Below are 13,201 nucleotides of genomic sequence, written 5' to 3'. Positions count from 1 at the left end.
GGATTTTTTTTTTCTTTCTTTTCAGTATCCTGAAGTCTATGGAGTTTGGAACATCTGACTCTGTGCAGGTAAAATGGGTTAGGGTTAGGGTTATGAATATGGATGTCATTCAGAAGGGGACTTTATAAATGTCACTGAAGTAACAAGTAACAAGGTTAAGACAAAATTGTACAGTTAGATTTATAAAAGCGAACACTTGAAAGTTTTAATAGCTTTTTCCGTTTTCTCTTGATCAGGACTCTTCCAAACCTCTCGAGGTACTCTTGCTGGAGAGGAACCGTAGTCTTCAATCTGAGAGTGCTGCTCTGCGCATTGCTAACACTGAGCTCAGCGGTAAGTCTGTCTAAATGTAAGTTAACTATAAGGCCTGGTTTCATCAGTACTGTCTTTTCAACACCCTCACTTGATCCAAGGAAAATGAAAGAATGCTCACAGAAGCCAAAAGTCCAATATTTACTGGACCTTAGATGAGGGCTTAGTTACAGGTAAGTGTGTGCAGTGATAGGTATGGATAAACTGTCGGTGTAGATCATAAATACCACATACCATGTATGGATATAGACTCTTTTTCTCTGAGAATACTTAAACATTTATGAATTATTTGGGAGGCTTTGTAATATTGGGTCCTCAATGTGCAAAGAAAATGATGGTGTAAAAATGTTGTTGCTCTCTGGTGCATCTCTCCTGCCTCTGAATACCGAATAGGAGGTCAGACAAACAGTAACAAAGTTGCAGTACACAAAAATGAGGACACTATACTATGCCCCCTACATCAGAGCTCTTGCCCTCTGCAAGTGTTTATGTTTTTGAAATGTCATGGCTTTAGGCTTGAATAGTTGAATACCTTTGAATTGATTAACATTCACAGTAAGGGGAACTTACTGTCTTACTTAATCATGTAAAGCTCAATGGTTATGCATTAGAACAATATTTCTTGCAGCACTTATCATCATGATGGATTCTAGTAGTTACAAGGCTTGAGAAAGTATAGTTTGTGTCTATATGTGTTTTGGTGAATGTAAATATTTGATAAGTCTAACTATTCATGGAAGAAGTGAAATAAGGCCTTTGCTCAAAGTCAACAGAGCTATTCAGTCTCTCTTTGTGGTTCATCCATCTGTTTTCTGTTCAGCCATAAAATTGTTTTTCAAAAGAGTTTTATTGCTTCGATTTCTCTCCTGGATGTATTTTTTATGAACTAAAGACTACGATTCTGCATCTACAATGGAATAAATCAGTGTTTAAGAACACATTCCAACTACATGGAAGAGGACTCGCGTGGTGTATTGGCTTTCTAAGGACATTATTTTACTCTGTCTAGTAACTTCCACTTTCCCCTGCGAGAGACAGAAACTGAGCCCTGGGCCAAGCCAGCCCTCCTAAGTGGCACAGTGTCAATTGTTTTGTGTGTCCTTTTTTTCCCAGGCTGTGGCTTACAAGAAAGGTTGAAATCACAAATGCATGGGCACTTTGTCTGGGGGGGTTGGCAAAAAAGGAAAATAAAGTTCACTAATTTGGACAAGACATGAATTAGATAACTTTTTTCAACTTTTGTTATTTATTTCTCTCTCTTTTTGGAACCCCTTTTTTGTTGACACCCCCATAATGCATGGTGTGTTTGACCTTTCTTGTAGGGTCAGCTGGACGAAAAGGGACAGAAGACTCCAATACGAAGGAGGAGACCATGCCCAGCGATCCTTCTTCCTCGCCCCCTCCTCCCCCTCCCTCTCTTCCTTCCTCCTCCCAGCTCCCCTTGTCTCGCACTCACACAGACCCCCTCAACACTGCCACCACCACCAGCAGCGGCGAAACACACCCTTTCACTCCTACGGGAATTGGACAAGACTTCTACTCCCCTGTGTTCCCTCTGGTGGGTGGTAAGATGGCTTTGAACTCCCTGATTCAGCGGCAGCTGCTCCAGACCTTCTACTCCAAAGCTTTGCAGGAGTCGTCTGGAATTCCCAGTGGGGCTCTACTGTTCACCCCCTTCACTCCAACCCTCAGCTCCATCCCTACCTCCACCCCTGGGTCTGGGTCTGCTGCCATCCCTCTGGCAGCCAGCAGCCCCCAGCCACCTCCAGCCAGCCCAGACATGGCTCCTGTTAATGGGAGCAGCACCGCTGGCAGTGCCCCATCCCCTTCACCCAGCCACTCTGACGCTACCACAGGGAGTGTTTTGGACGGGGAGGACATGGACACAGCAGAGATTGCCAGACAGGTTAAAGAGCAGCTGATCAAGCACAACATTGGTCAGCGTGTGTTTGGCCACTATGTTTTGGGATTGTCCCAGGGTTCGGTCAGTGAGATTCTGGCCAGACCAAAGCCGTGGAACAAGTTAACCATCCGAGGGAAGGAGCCCTTCCACAAGATGAGGCAGTTCCTCGCCGATGAGCAGAACATCCTTGCACTGCGCAGCATCCAGGGACGGCAGAGAGGTGAGTCTGTGTGCCTTTAATGTGTCTGATTTTACGTGTCTTTTTTGTGTGTGTGTGTGTGTGTATGTGTGTGTATGTATGTGTGTGTTTGTGCGTGTGTGTACAGCCCTCCACAGAGCCATTGATTAGCCTGTCAATATGGACCAGCTTTTTATTTTTCTTTCTCTTTCCTAACCCCCATCCTGTGCCACACCTGTGTGTTTTGAGTGAGTTCCTGGTCACGCACTGATCCCAAGAGCCTCTCCTAGCCATTGTGGTCAATACAGAAACCTTTCACGCATCAATAACATTGATAAGTGGGAACCAACAGGAAAGCAGGGGTACTGTTAACTACGGGCAAATTCGATTAGGCCTAGGCCTGTTTTTGTTAACGCATCGGGACATTTCTGATTTGAAGGTGGTCTCAGTGGTACAAATAAACTTGGCAGTCTACCACCTACTCCAAGACACAGCTCTTGTTAAAAATAAGGCTTCATATAAGGCTTTTATGTACCAACGAGTAATTTATCCATCACTAGTCTGCCTTTGTAGTAGTGTAATATCTCTGTTAGGTAGAAGTTTTATTCCAATCAGGCCCACAGATTGTAAAAATCAATGCATTGAAGGTACTTTAATATGCATTTGACGGAAGTATTTGTATATTCCATATACTGGAATAGCATCATAGGGCACTATATAGTCTAGCCGTAAAAAAAAAAAAAAAAAAAAAAACACACAAGTGCTGTAACATAGTGTGTGATATATTGTTTTTAACAGAGGGCTCAGGCCAGCCCCAGCTTAGCCGAGTGTTTCAGGATGTTCCGAAGCGGAGAGCCCTCTCCGATACAGCTTCACACACAGGTCTGTCCCCTTCACACACAGAGATTCTAGCACGTTCTGTCTGTGTGGCATGTTTGTGTTGGGGTGAACTGTGTCTATGGTGTGCGTGCGTATGTGTGTTGGCGTTTATTAATTTGCAGGGAGGCATACAGATATAAATGTGCCTTGAAGGTAACCGCACTGTTCCAGTGACTTGCGTCAGAGGAAAAGCCAGCATGTGTATTTAGGGATTTTATTGGTAGTTGTTATTCTGTGGGGAGCATTTACAGTACGAACCCTGTAGCACGTGTGCATGTCTGCGCTCCAAGGGGACCAGAAAAAATATGACAATCCCTCCAGTGTAGTTGCCTTGTAGCTCAGTGATGGGAATGTTGTTCTCTGTGCTGTGCTATGGTGTAATTATTTGATGTTTTCACTCGCTCTGTTATTGTTCTCTTTACAAGCTCTGTAGTTGGTTATCTATGGTTTTTAATCTGAAAAGATTTTTGATCTCCCATTCCTTCTACCTCCCCTTCCAGGTAACATCACTGCCCGCGTCCGCACACCAGAGGCTAGTTCAGATGAGGCCATCAAGTCCATTCTGGAACAGGCGAAAAGGGAGCTGCAGGTGCAGAAAGCTGGTGAGGTGTTTTTTTTTTTTTTTTTTTTTTAGCTTCAGTTGATTCAAAGCATAGAGGATGATATATTGTGGCTGTGTGTATTTATCTGCTTTCCTCATGATGGCCACTTTCTTTCTTTCCTCCTTCAACAGACTTGTCCCATGCTCAACCCTCATATGCAGGACTGAAAGGAGGGGGAGGAGGTGGAGTAGGAGGTGGAGGGGGAAGTGGATCAGATGAGGCCATTCGCTCTATCCTAGAGCAAGCTCGCAGAGAGATGGAGGCCCAGCAGGCTGCACTGGAGCCCATCCTTAAAGCCTCATCTTCCTCCTCTTCCTCAGCAACACTATCTCAGAGGGACCTCCTGAACTCCACACTCACTGCCCCACTACCCCCTTACAATCCCCTGGCACTTTCCCTCAAGAAACCACCCAGCTCCCTTTTGTCCTCACCCTCATCCCCATCTCCAGTCCTGGACTTCAGCTCCGGCGTGAAGAGAGAGGGCAGGGTTTCTTCAGGGATTGACATGTCTGTTGACGGAGCTCTCAGGCTTGGTCGGGGTTCTGACAGTTCGGGACGCTCTGGGGGGGTGGGATACTGGAGAGAGCAGTGGTGGAGCAACATGCATACTGACAGCCGCAGGAATATATCTAACCAGACAGGAGAGGAGAACCACAACCAGGAGGACTCCAAAGAGGTGAGGGTGTGGGGGAAGAGAAAACTAAAGCTTGTGTGTGAGATTTATCTTCTTTCTATTTTTTTTTATGATTCTGTTTGTACTCTATAGTGGTGTCATGTGTGAGTCAATCTCCTGGTGTATGTTTTTAGGGAATATTGAGTGACGGTCTGTCTCGACACAAGCCGTGGAACAAGTTGAACCAGAGGAGCAGAGAGTCATACCTCCGCATGCAGCCGTGGCTCAATGGAGACCAGGGGCAAAACGCACACATCCAGCAAGCTCAGAACCAAGGTAAACAAATCTCTCTCTCTCATACACACACAAACACACACACACACACACACACACACACACACACACACACACACACATAGAACAGAGTATCTGGATTCACACAACCAGATTCCTTGGGCTAGTGCATTACTCTGAAAGCCTGATTAGAGCTAGTGGCTAGTTGTTACTGTCAGTCTGTCATTCACCCCACCCACCCCTCCTTCTCCCTTCCCTCTCACTCGCCATTCCCCCCCTCCTCCTCCAACCATCCCCCCATCCCCAGTGCTGTGGCAGTGTCAGCCAGCAAGCTGCTGGTTTGTCATGTCATAGACAAGTTAGTGTTGCAGCGCCAGATGGCAGCTCTGTATATATGTGTATGTGTGTGTGTCTGTGCGCATGTCTCTCTTTCTCTCTGGGGGTGTAAACAGCAGCTAATGTACACTGACAGCTCCTCATGACTGCTCTCTTCCAGCCTGCTGAGCTGCACAGCAGTACTACACAGACAGACAGGGAGATGAAGGAATAGGAGGAGGAAGCCAAAAAAGCTTCAAACTGAAAACTTAAGCACCTTTGCTGTTTGTTTAACAGGAATTAAATTAGTTGATGTAATGTGACTGAAGTCCATCCCAAATACAGCAGGAAGAGGAGACGAAACTGTTCTCTTACACAGTAACACGTCTCCTAACCCGTGTGATCTTTGTCGCCCTGTGTGTTCTGCTCAAGCAGAGGGTACTCCCAAGACCTCAGCAAGCTGCAGTCCCGCTCCAGAATCACCCCTCAGTTCAGCTGAAGAGTCTGTCAATGGTCTCGCTGGGGATCCCCTTGCTTCACAGTCCTCCAGTCTCAAACCGCTATCTGAGGATCCCTCAGGTGGGGAGTCTCAGCCCAGCACCCCACTGCCACTACCTGGTCACTCGGGTCTCAGCATTCAAGAGATGGTCGCAATGTCTCCTGAGCTTGATACTTATGCCATCACTAAGAAGGTTAAAGAGGTGCTGACTGATAATAACCTTGGTAAGAGGAACAGTGGTCATATTTATTCTTCGATTAATTATTCAGCCATTGAAGCAGTTCTTAGAAATTACCATTTCACCATCCACCCTCTCTTAACCAGGCCAACGTCTGTTTGGGGAGACTATCCTGGGTCTGACTCAGGGTTCTGTCTCAGACCTGCTGGCCAGGCCCAAACCCTGGCACAAGCTTAGCCTGAAGGGCAGGGAGCCCTTTGTCCGCATGCAACTCTGGCTTCAAGACCCACACAGTGTGGAGAAACTTATGGACATGAAACGGCTGGAGAAGAAAGGTGTGTTGTTGAAGCTCAATGAAGAGAAATAAATGCACATCTCATACAGTGCAGTATGCTAATAATCAATGAAATACAGACTAAAAAAAACATGAAAAACATCTTTTCAAACATGCATCTAATTTATAAACACTTCTACAATAAAAGGCAAACAACAGCCTTTGAATTTCGCATGCACATCTGCACTCATAGTATCCTTTGTGCAGGACAGCAGAGCATGTTGTGCAGATCACAGTCATCTTGGTGTGATGTCAGTACCAATCAGGACCGCAGACATCACATACTGTATTAGATGTGACAGTTAGGGGACTGCCGGGGGCCTGCTTACTCACAGTCATCAGCATTCCTCTTCATCATCGTTATCATCATAATGATCATCAGTGTCTATAAGCTCTTATTTTTATAATTTGTTAACCCACAGCCCGTTCTATCATTCCATCATTCTGTATTCCCTTCGTATCCACAAAGCGTTTTAAGTATGATCTCTACTGAGAGGTTTTACCCTCTTACCCTGTAAGAGTGACCCCTTACAGCCCACTTGAAGCTCTCTGATATTTGAACCTGTTAGTAGGCATGAAGATATAGGATCAGTTTGACTTCCTGATATCACTAACTCCACACAAGGGGAAAAAAAACACAACTGACCTTACACCAGTGTATTTGGAGGTTGGGCATGAGACGCGAGTGTCCACTCAGCTGCATTTTAGATTATTGACCCCAAAGTAATTCATCCAAATAGTAATACGGAATAGAACTGGCTAGCAGCATAGCCCAGAGCAAAGACATGGACCTAGTCTAAGAGTAACCGTATTTGACCTCTCACCCTTGTGGTACAAGCCTGTGAGGCAGCACGCAACTTTCAGAGTGGTTTTAACCTTGCTCTGAGGGGTTTTTCCCTGCATCACTAATATATCTCACAGCATGTATTGGGGTTGAGAAAATGTCAACCTCATGCAAAGCTGCTGCCATGAGCTGTTCATTTTCAGCTGCTGGTGCCTGGAGTGAATGGTGCAGTTTGGTTGCTATAAAATGGAAGAGATAATTTCATTGTTAGAATTCCTGAGTAGGGCACCAGTGCCACCTAGTGGCTTTTTATTTTATCTGGATCACTTTTGAGTGACAATGCTTAATAGGTAACAGTAAATGCTTTAACTTTAGATGCATTTGTCAAACATGAAACATCCACTGTGACAGAACCGTAATGGGACATGACCATCTGACAAAAACATCTAACAGTTTTACTGCATGTCTGCTTAGCTCTGAAATTAAAACTGAATTTGAAGTTATTAGTTCAATTTCGCACACATTTTTCTTGTCAGATTTCATTCTCATCATCACTTCCCCCTGTTATCCACACCACACAGTTAGAGATTCTAAACCAGACCACCGGTTTGCTACACATATGTTGTGGTTGTTATTGACCATATTTTTTCATTATTAGTGTGTAAAATACAAAGTTTCCCTTCTTGTCTTTGTAACTTTGTCACAGCCTATATGAAGAGGCGACTGAGCTCGTTAAGTGACAGCCATTCTGTGGATGGGAGCTTGGTGGGGACAGATTATGTACAGGGCTCCCAGAGCCCGGGACAGCAGCAGCTGAAGAAGCCCAGGGTGGTCTTGGGCCCTGAGGAGAAAGAGGCGCTGAAAAAGGCTTACCAGCAGAAACCATATCCGTCCCCCAAAACCATTGAGGAGCTGGCCTCCCAGCTCAACCTGAAGACCAGTACTGTCATCAACTGGTTCCACAATTACAGGTCAGCTTGAAGAAGAAAGAGGCAATAACAATACTTTGTGTTTGCTTCTTTCATAAATTTCTCTGTGCAATATTTAGCTCCAGTGTTTTTATTTGCATGAAGTTGTCGATTATTTTCTCCGAAATTATTACAATGAGCATGCTGTTATTACTGCCATGCGCTATTTCAAAGGACATCAATGCTCTTAGACAATAATTAACAAGAATAATTAGACAAATTTTATGTCAATATCTTTGGCAAATATCTTTCGTAATTAGAACAGTTTGAATAAACCTATGTGTTGTCTTTTAGGTCACGTATCCGGCGAGAGCTTTTCATAGAGGAGATCCAGGCAGCTGGAGGGGTAGGCCCTGGCAGTGAGGGAGGATCTCCCTCCCTCCGTGGGTCCAAATCAGGAGAAGGGGACAGCTGTGATGGGACAGAATCTGAGGGAACAGTGGAGACACGCCAGGGACTGGGCATTGGCATGGAGGATCACAGAGGAGCGTGCAAAGACCATGATATGGAAGCTGAGTGTGAGGCAGGGGGCTCTAATAACTCCCCTGATCAGATAGACTGCACCACTTCAGGCCTACTTGGGCCAGGCTCCAGCTGTGGACAGGGTGGACTAGGGCTCTTCAACCTCACAGAGGCATCCTCCAGTAGCCATGCCTCTAGTACTAACATCCCAGCCTCTGGCCCTGCCAGAAACCCCAGGGACAACAATCTGCGCAAGAAGAAAGCAGCCAATCTCAATAACATCATCCACAGGCTGGAGAAGGCTGCAAGCAAAGAGGATCCCTCAGAGTGGGAATTCTAGCTCCCCCTGACCATCCTTCATCCCTCTCGTTTCATAACCTCACAACCTCTAACCTTGGACCCCTCCTGCTCTGTTCCAGTTGGAGAGTGGACACAGCCAAAGTCAAGCTCAGCAGCCATTTTTATTACATAGAAGCTTTCCGAAAAGAGGAAAGAAACAAAGAGTGGTTGGCAAACCCTGAAAAAGAAGATTTACTGAATATCTAGAAGAACAAAATAAGAGAACTTAAGTGTCTCTCCTTTTTTTTTTTTTTTTTTTTTTTTTTTTTTAACTGAGTTTTGTTTTTGTACTGAGAAAAGCACTTAGCCGTCCTGCTGGCCTCCGGCCCTGCTGTACCTCCCCTATCACCAGCCACTGGTGCACCAGACTGGTTAGTCCTGAGCTGGGGTCTGACCCACAGCTGGGGTTGAAACCTGGACTCAGTAACACAGGCAAGGCCTGACACAGCAGCTGTCACAGTGATAGACACTGATAGATGATAGATAGAGACAGGAACTCTCTTACAAGAACTCTCACTTTCTTAAGGAGATTTTTTCCGCTCTTCTTCTCACCTCCCAAGTGTCCACAAACCTCCCCTCACTCAGTGAGACGCCTCATTTTTCACACTGTAGAGTGACTGTTACAAAACCTTTGCCTTTTTCACTCACTGCGTGTGTGTGTATGTGTTCGTATGTTAGGGGTTGTGTCAGTGTGCACCTGTGTGAGTGTGAGTTTGTATGGGGGTGTGTGTGTATGTGTACACACCAAAATGTTGCGTTTGTGTGTTCTCTTCTCGATGGCAGCATGTTTTCTTTTTATCTCACTCCTACACTCTTAAGAGGGTAGTGGAAGGCCTGCCCGGCTGAGCTGCCATGGTTACTGATGTAAGAAAGATGAACTTTGACCTGTTGTGTCCCATAACCTTTCCTGCTGACAGCCATGTGATGGCCAGAAGGATCTCTAATTCCTCACAAACACGCGCTCATCTGAGGAGGAAGGAAGGAAGGAACCCTCTTTTGCCTCCCGAAACCCTTCTTTTCAGGATGAAGGATGATCTCTTTTTTTTATATATTGCAATTTGGTTGCCAATAAGAGATTGCACAGTCTATTGACTCTAAAGAGTACACAATAGGGAATTTTAGGAAGCATTTTAATTAGTACAAAATAAGAACAGAAAATAAGAGAATAACGAGTTACTGTTTTTAAAAAAAAAAAAAAAAACAACAAATTAGAATGGAATAATGTTGCATTGTTGGAATACGATACAATGAATTTCACGTAGTACTGTAGCTGTCTGACATGGTGATACTATACATGTCTTTTGTTGTTTTAGGTTGTGCACGTCACAGCTTTACCCAGCTCTGGACCTGCTGGGTGTGTGTCTGCACCACCAACAAATTTTCTCTGTTCACAAACACACATCTTTTTATAGGCCAAATCAGGAAGAGTGTGCGTGTGCGTATGTGTGTATGTCTGGCTGTCTCGTGTGCATTTGTATTTGCCTGCATGTAAGTCAGGGTCGAGGTCAATTCACTCAGTTCATTTTAAGAAGTAGATTATTGATAGTGAAATTCTTGGCTGAAATAATGGCTTTTAGCAAATGAATTGCAACGTACAGTACTTGATTAATCTGTACTTTCTGTCGATTGCCGTCGAAGTGAATTCACCCCAATCCTGGTGTGAGTAGTTACCACTCTCCTCCAGTCTATCCTGTATCCAGGGATGTACGTCTTTTGCATTGAATTCTACTGTATACACTACAAATTATAAGGCATATCACCTCCTCCCTGTCCCACACAAGCCCTCAGTGCCTGTCAGCCCACTGCCTCCCCTCTGTGTGTATGTGCGTGTGTGTGCCAGGGTGCATGTACACGCATGCTCGTCAATGCATGCGTGTGCACACGTGTGTGCGACTGAGGAGTGTTCAGTGTTTCCAATGAGTGGGGTCATATCTTGTATCTACTTGCACACACTACTAGTGCACAACTGACACCCTTCTTTAAGCTGTTTGATGCATTACCATTACATTAATCTTCTCACAAAGTAGTGTAATACTATGATTTACTGTAGCTTGGTTTTATTGCTATTTTGCATTTATAGTTTGGTTTTTATTCTGCTTATTTATAGGTGCTGTATTTTTCATTTAATGTCTTATCATTTGAGTTGTCTATTTTTTAAGGGATTATACTGTTCCTGAGGGCAAGTAACATTTTTATTAGACGTATAGACTGCCGGCAGTATTGGTTAATATTTACAAAGATGTACTAGTTCTCATTTGTTTGTATATTCATGAATCCTAAAGTTTAGTGTCATTTCATAGCTTTGAAAAATGTGTTGGCTACAGTTCATGCTCCCATAAGCATAAAGCTTTTACCACAACAGTTATGCTCTTAAATTGCTAGCTAGAGAATCAAAGGACATATCAAGATCAGTGAATATATGATAGCATATCTCTTTTCCTGTTTTCTATTCTCCAATAATGTTTTTTTGGCTGTTTCTTGGGTAAGCCAAACACTAATGCTCGGCAGGGCATGCAGCTTTCTTTAGATAGAGTTCGCCCACTCAGTAATCATGTTAACATAATTTACAGGTCCAAGTGTATACACATTGTCAAATAGGTCAAATGAAATTACCTGAACTTGAGAATGCACGTTAACTTGAAAGGGGTCAAATCTGCCAAATTGAGATTAGAGAAGTGTACCAGCTCGAAGGTGTGCTATGCCAGATTGAACAGAGATAGCCAGCCTATAATTATGCAGAATTTCTATTGCAGCCCGTAAAAAAAGCACTTATTAGGATCTTTTTTGAAAACATAACCTAGGACAGGGTCTGTAAACACTACAGCAAAGTATGGATCCTGGATCCTGGGATCCTGGGGAATATATGCCTTTTTTAAATGTGGTTGTGAACCAAGCACAGATTATTATCCACATCCTAACACTAAATAATGAAAACATAAAATAGCTGTACCCCTGTTTTCTACACAAGGAACTGATTTCTTATACAGCCGCCCCTTGTTATAAACTACAAATGACTGTGAGACACAAAGACACTGTCCTGTACAGATGTAGATATTATGAGCAAACACCTGTTTGGGTTTCTATCCAAAATCTCCTCTGTCCAGTCCTCAAGAACCCCCCGCCCCCAGCTGCCCTGTTCCCTTCCCTTCCTTCAATCTATATCCAGATGTATTGGCAGTCTGTCAAAAGATACTGAAATCTCATTGCACTGCACTATGATGCATTTGTTAAAATTGGATTTTCTGATGCATCTAATAACTGATAAGTTCCTAAAACATTGGCTCTTCCTGTGGATGACCGATGGGAAACATCTGTCTTCTGCAGTGTACTGAAGGTCTGCTACCTTCTGTTGGACTGCTTGGACTGGACAACCGCAGTATGTTGTATGGTAATGAATAGCTACTGTAAAGTATAAGCACTTAACCCATCAGCCATTTTATAGTCAGATCCATCAACTCACCTAAACCACGTGAGATCATCAGATTTGTGCCTTTAACTGCCAAGCAGGGCACCAAACTAGTGATGTCATTAGATGTAGACGATTTCACCTGAATTGTTCACAATCTGTCCAACGTCTTGATCCAACTTTATTTCTCATACACATCATAGTGGTACTTAAAAGTCGACTTCTCTCTGCTCTCTGGAGAGGGTTGTATATAATTGCTGGAGTGCAGTGAAATAGTGAAAAAACAAAAAACAAACTCATGCATTCTCATGACTGACCTGCAGACGTGTTTTTGTCCAGGTCTTATTTCACACGGTTGTTTTCCCACAATGCATATCTTACGTTGTACATAGCCTAACTAGCAGCGAAAGGCCAGAGCGTTGAATGAAGGAGGAAGCATGCAGAAACAGCGTACACTGTAATAACACTGAATTTTATTCATAGGGCATTTTGTATTTTTCTGTTTGTGTCAGGTTTGCTGTGACATTGATAATGGCACTACAGGTATTGATAAATGACGTGTGCCAATTCTAATGGTTATTTGGAAAAGAGACATGTAAATACAGTCGATCAAGTAGCTATTGATTCACTATTGTCACAGTATGCTTTTGTTTGAAGGCAGGAGGAGAGAAGGGACGATTCAGGACTTTTCCATGATCCACAGATATTTTTCTACAAATTTAAATCAGATGATTCTATACACTGTTGAATAACATTGTAAAGGTGTAACAGATGCTGTATATCATATCATGTTTTCTGAAGTCGTAAAGCTTTACTGTATGATCTGTTGAAGTAGTGGTTATTCATTTGACATATTAGTTGTAATGGAAGCCCGAACAGCAGCACTGGTCACCATATTCAGGAAAAAAAAAAAAAAAAAATGAAAGAAAAGGAAAAAAAACCTCAGATGTTTTTTGTAATACTTTTAGAATATATCTTATGAAGTGGGTTTTGTAAGGAAACGCTTTCCAAATCAGTGGTGCTGTATGCATAGCACACTCAGTAATACATACACACATAATACAGCACAATACACTCATATATTTAACTCTCCCCCTCCACTTTACTCACGTGCTTTTGGTTTTCTTTAGGCTCA

The 13,201-nt window shown here is 43.6% G+C and overlaps 1 protein-coding gene across 7 annotated transcripts in view; it reads left to right on the top strand.

Moving 5' to 3' along the window:
* cux1b (cut-like homeobox 1b) overlaps positions 1-13,201 on the top strand; it is a 57,484-nt gene that overhangs the window by 39,914 nt on the left and 4,369 nt on the right. For 5 of the 7 annotated variants that reach the window (XM_029516656.1, XM_029516658.1, XM_029516655.1 and 2 more), the window contains 2 exons: positions 26-68; positions 237-333. In XM_029516656.1, coding sequence (XP_029372516.1) covers positions 26-68; positions 237-333 — 140 coding nt within the window. Of the gene's footprint in view, positions 1-25; positions 69-236; positions 334-1,634; positions 2,436-3,191; positions 3,276-3,772; positions 3,875-4,005; positions 4,551-4,681; positions 4,824-5,531; positions 5,820-5,919; positions 6,109-7,597; positions 7,863-8,153; positions 13,053-13,201 lie in introns of those variants that run through there. The other 2 variants (XM_029516653.1, XM_029516652.1) reach the window with 2 other exon arrangements.

The sequence above is a fragment of the Echeneis naucrates genome, chromosome 13 (assembly GCF_900963305.1).
Source record: "Echeneis naucrates chromosome 13, fEcheNa1.1, whole genome shotgun sequence".
In the NCBI taxonomy this organism is placed as follows: domain Eukaryota; kingdom Metazoa; phylum Chordata; class Actinopteri; order Carangiformes; family Echeneidae; genus Echeneis; species Echeneis naucrates.
This window is presented reverse-complemented; position numbering and strand designations above follow the sequence as displayed.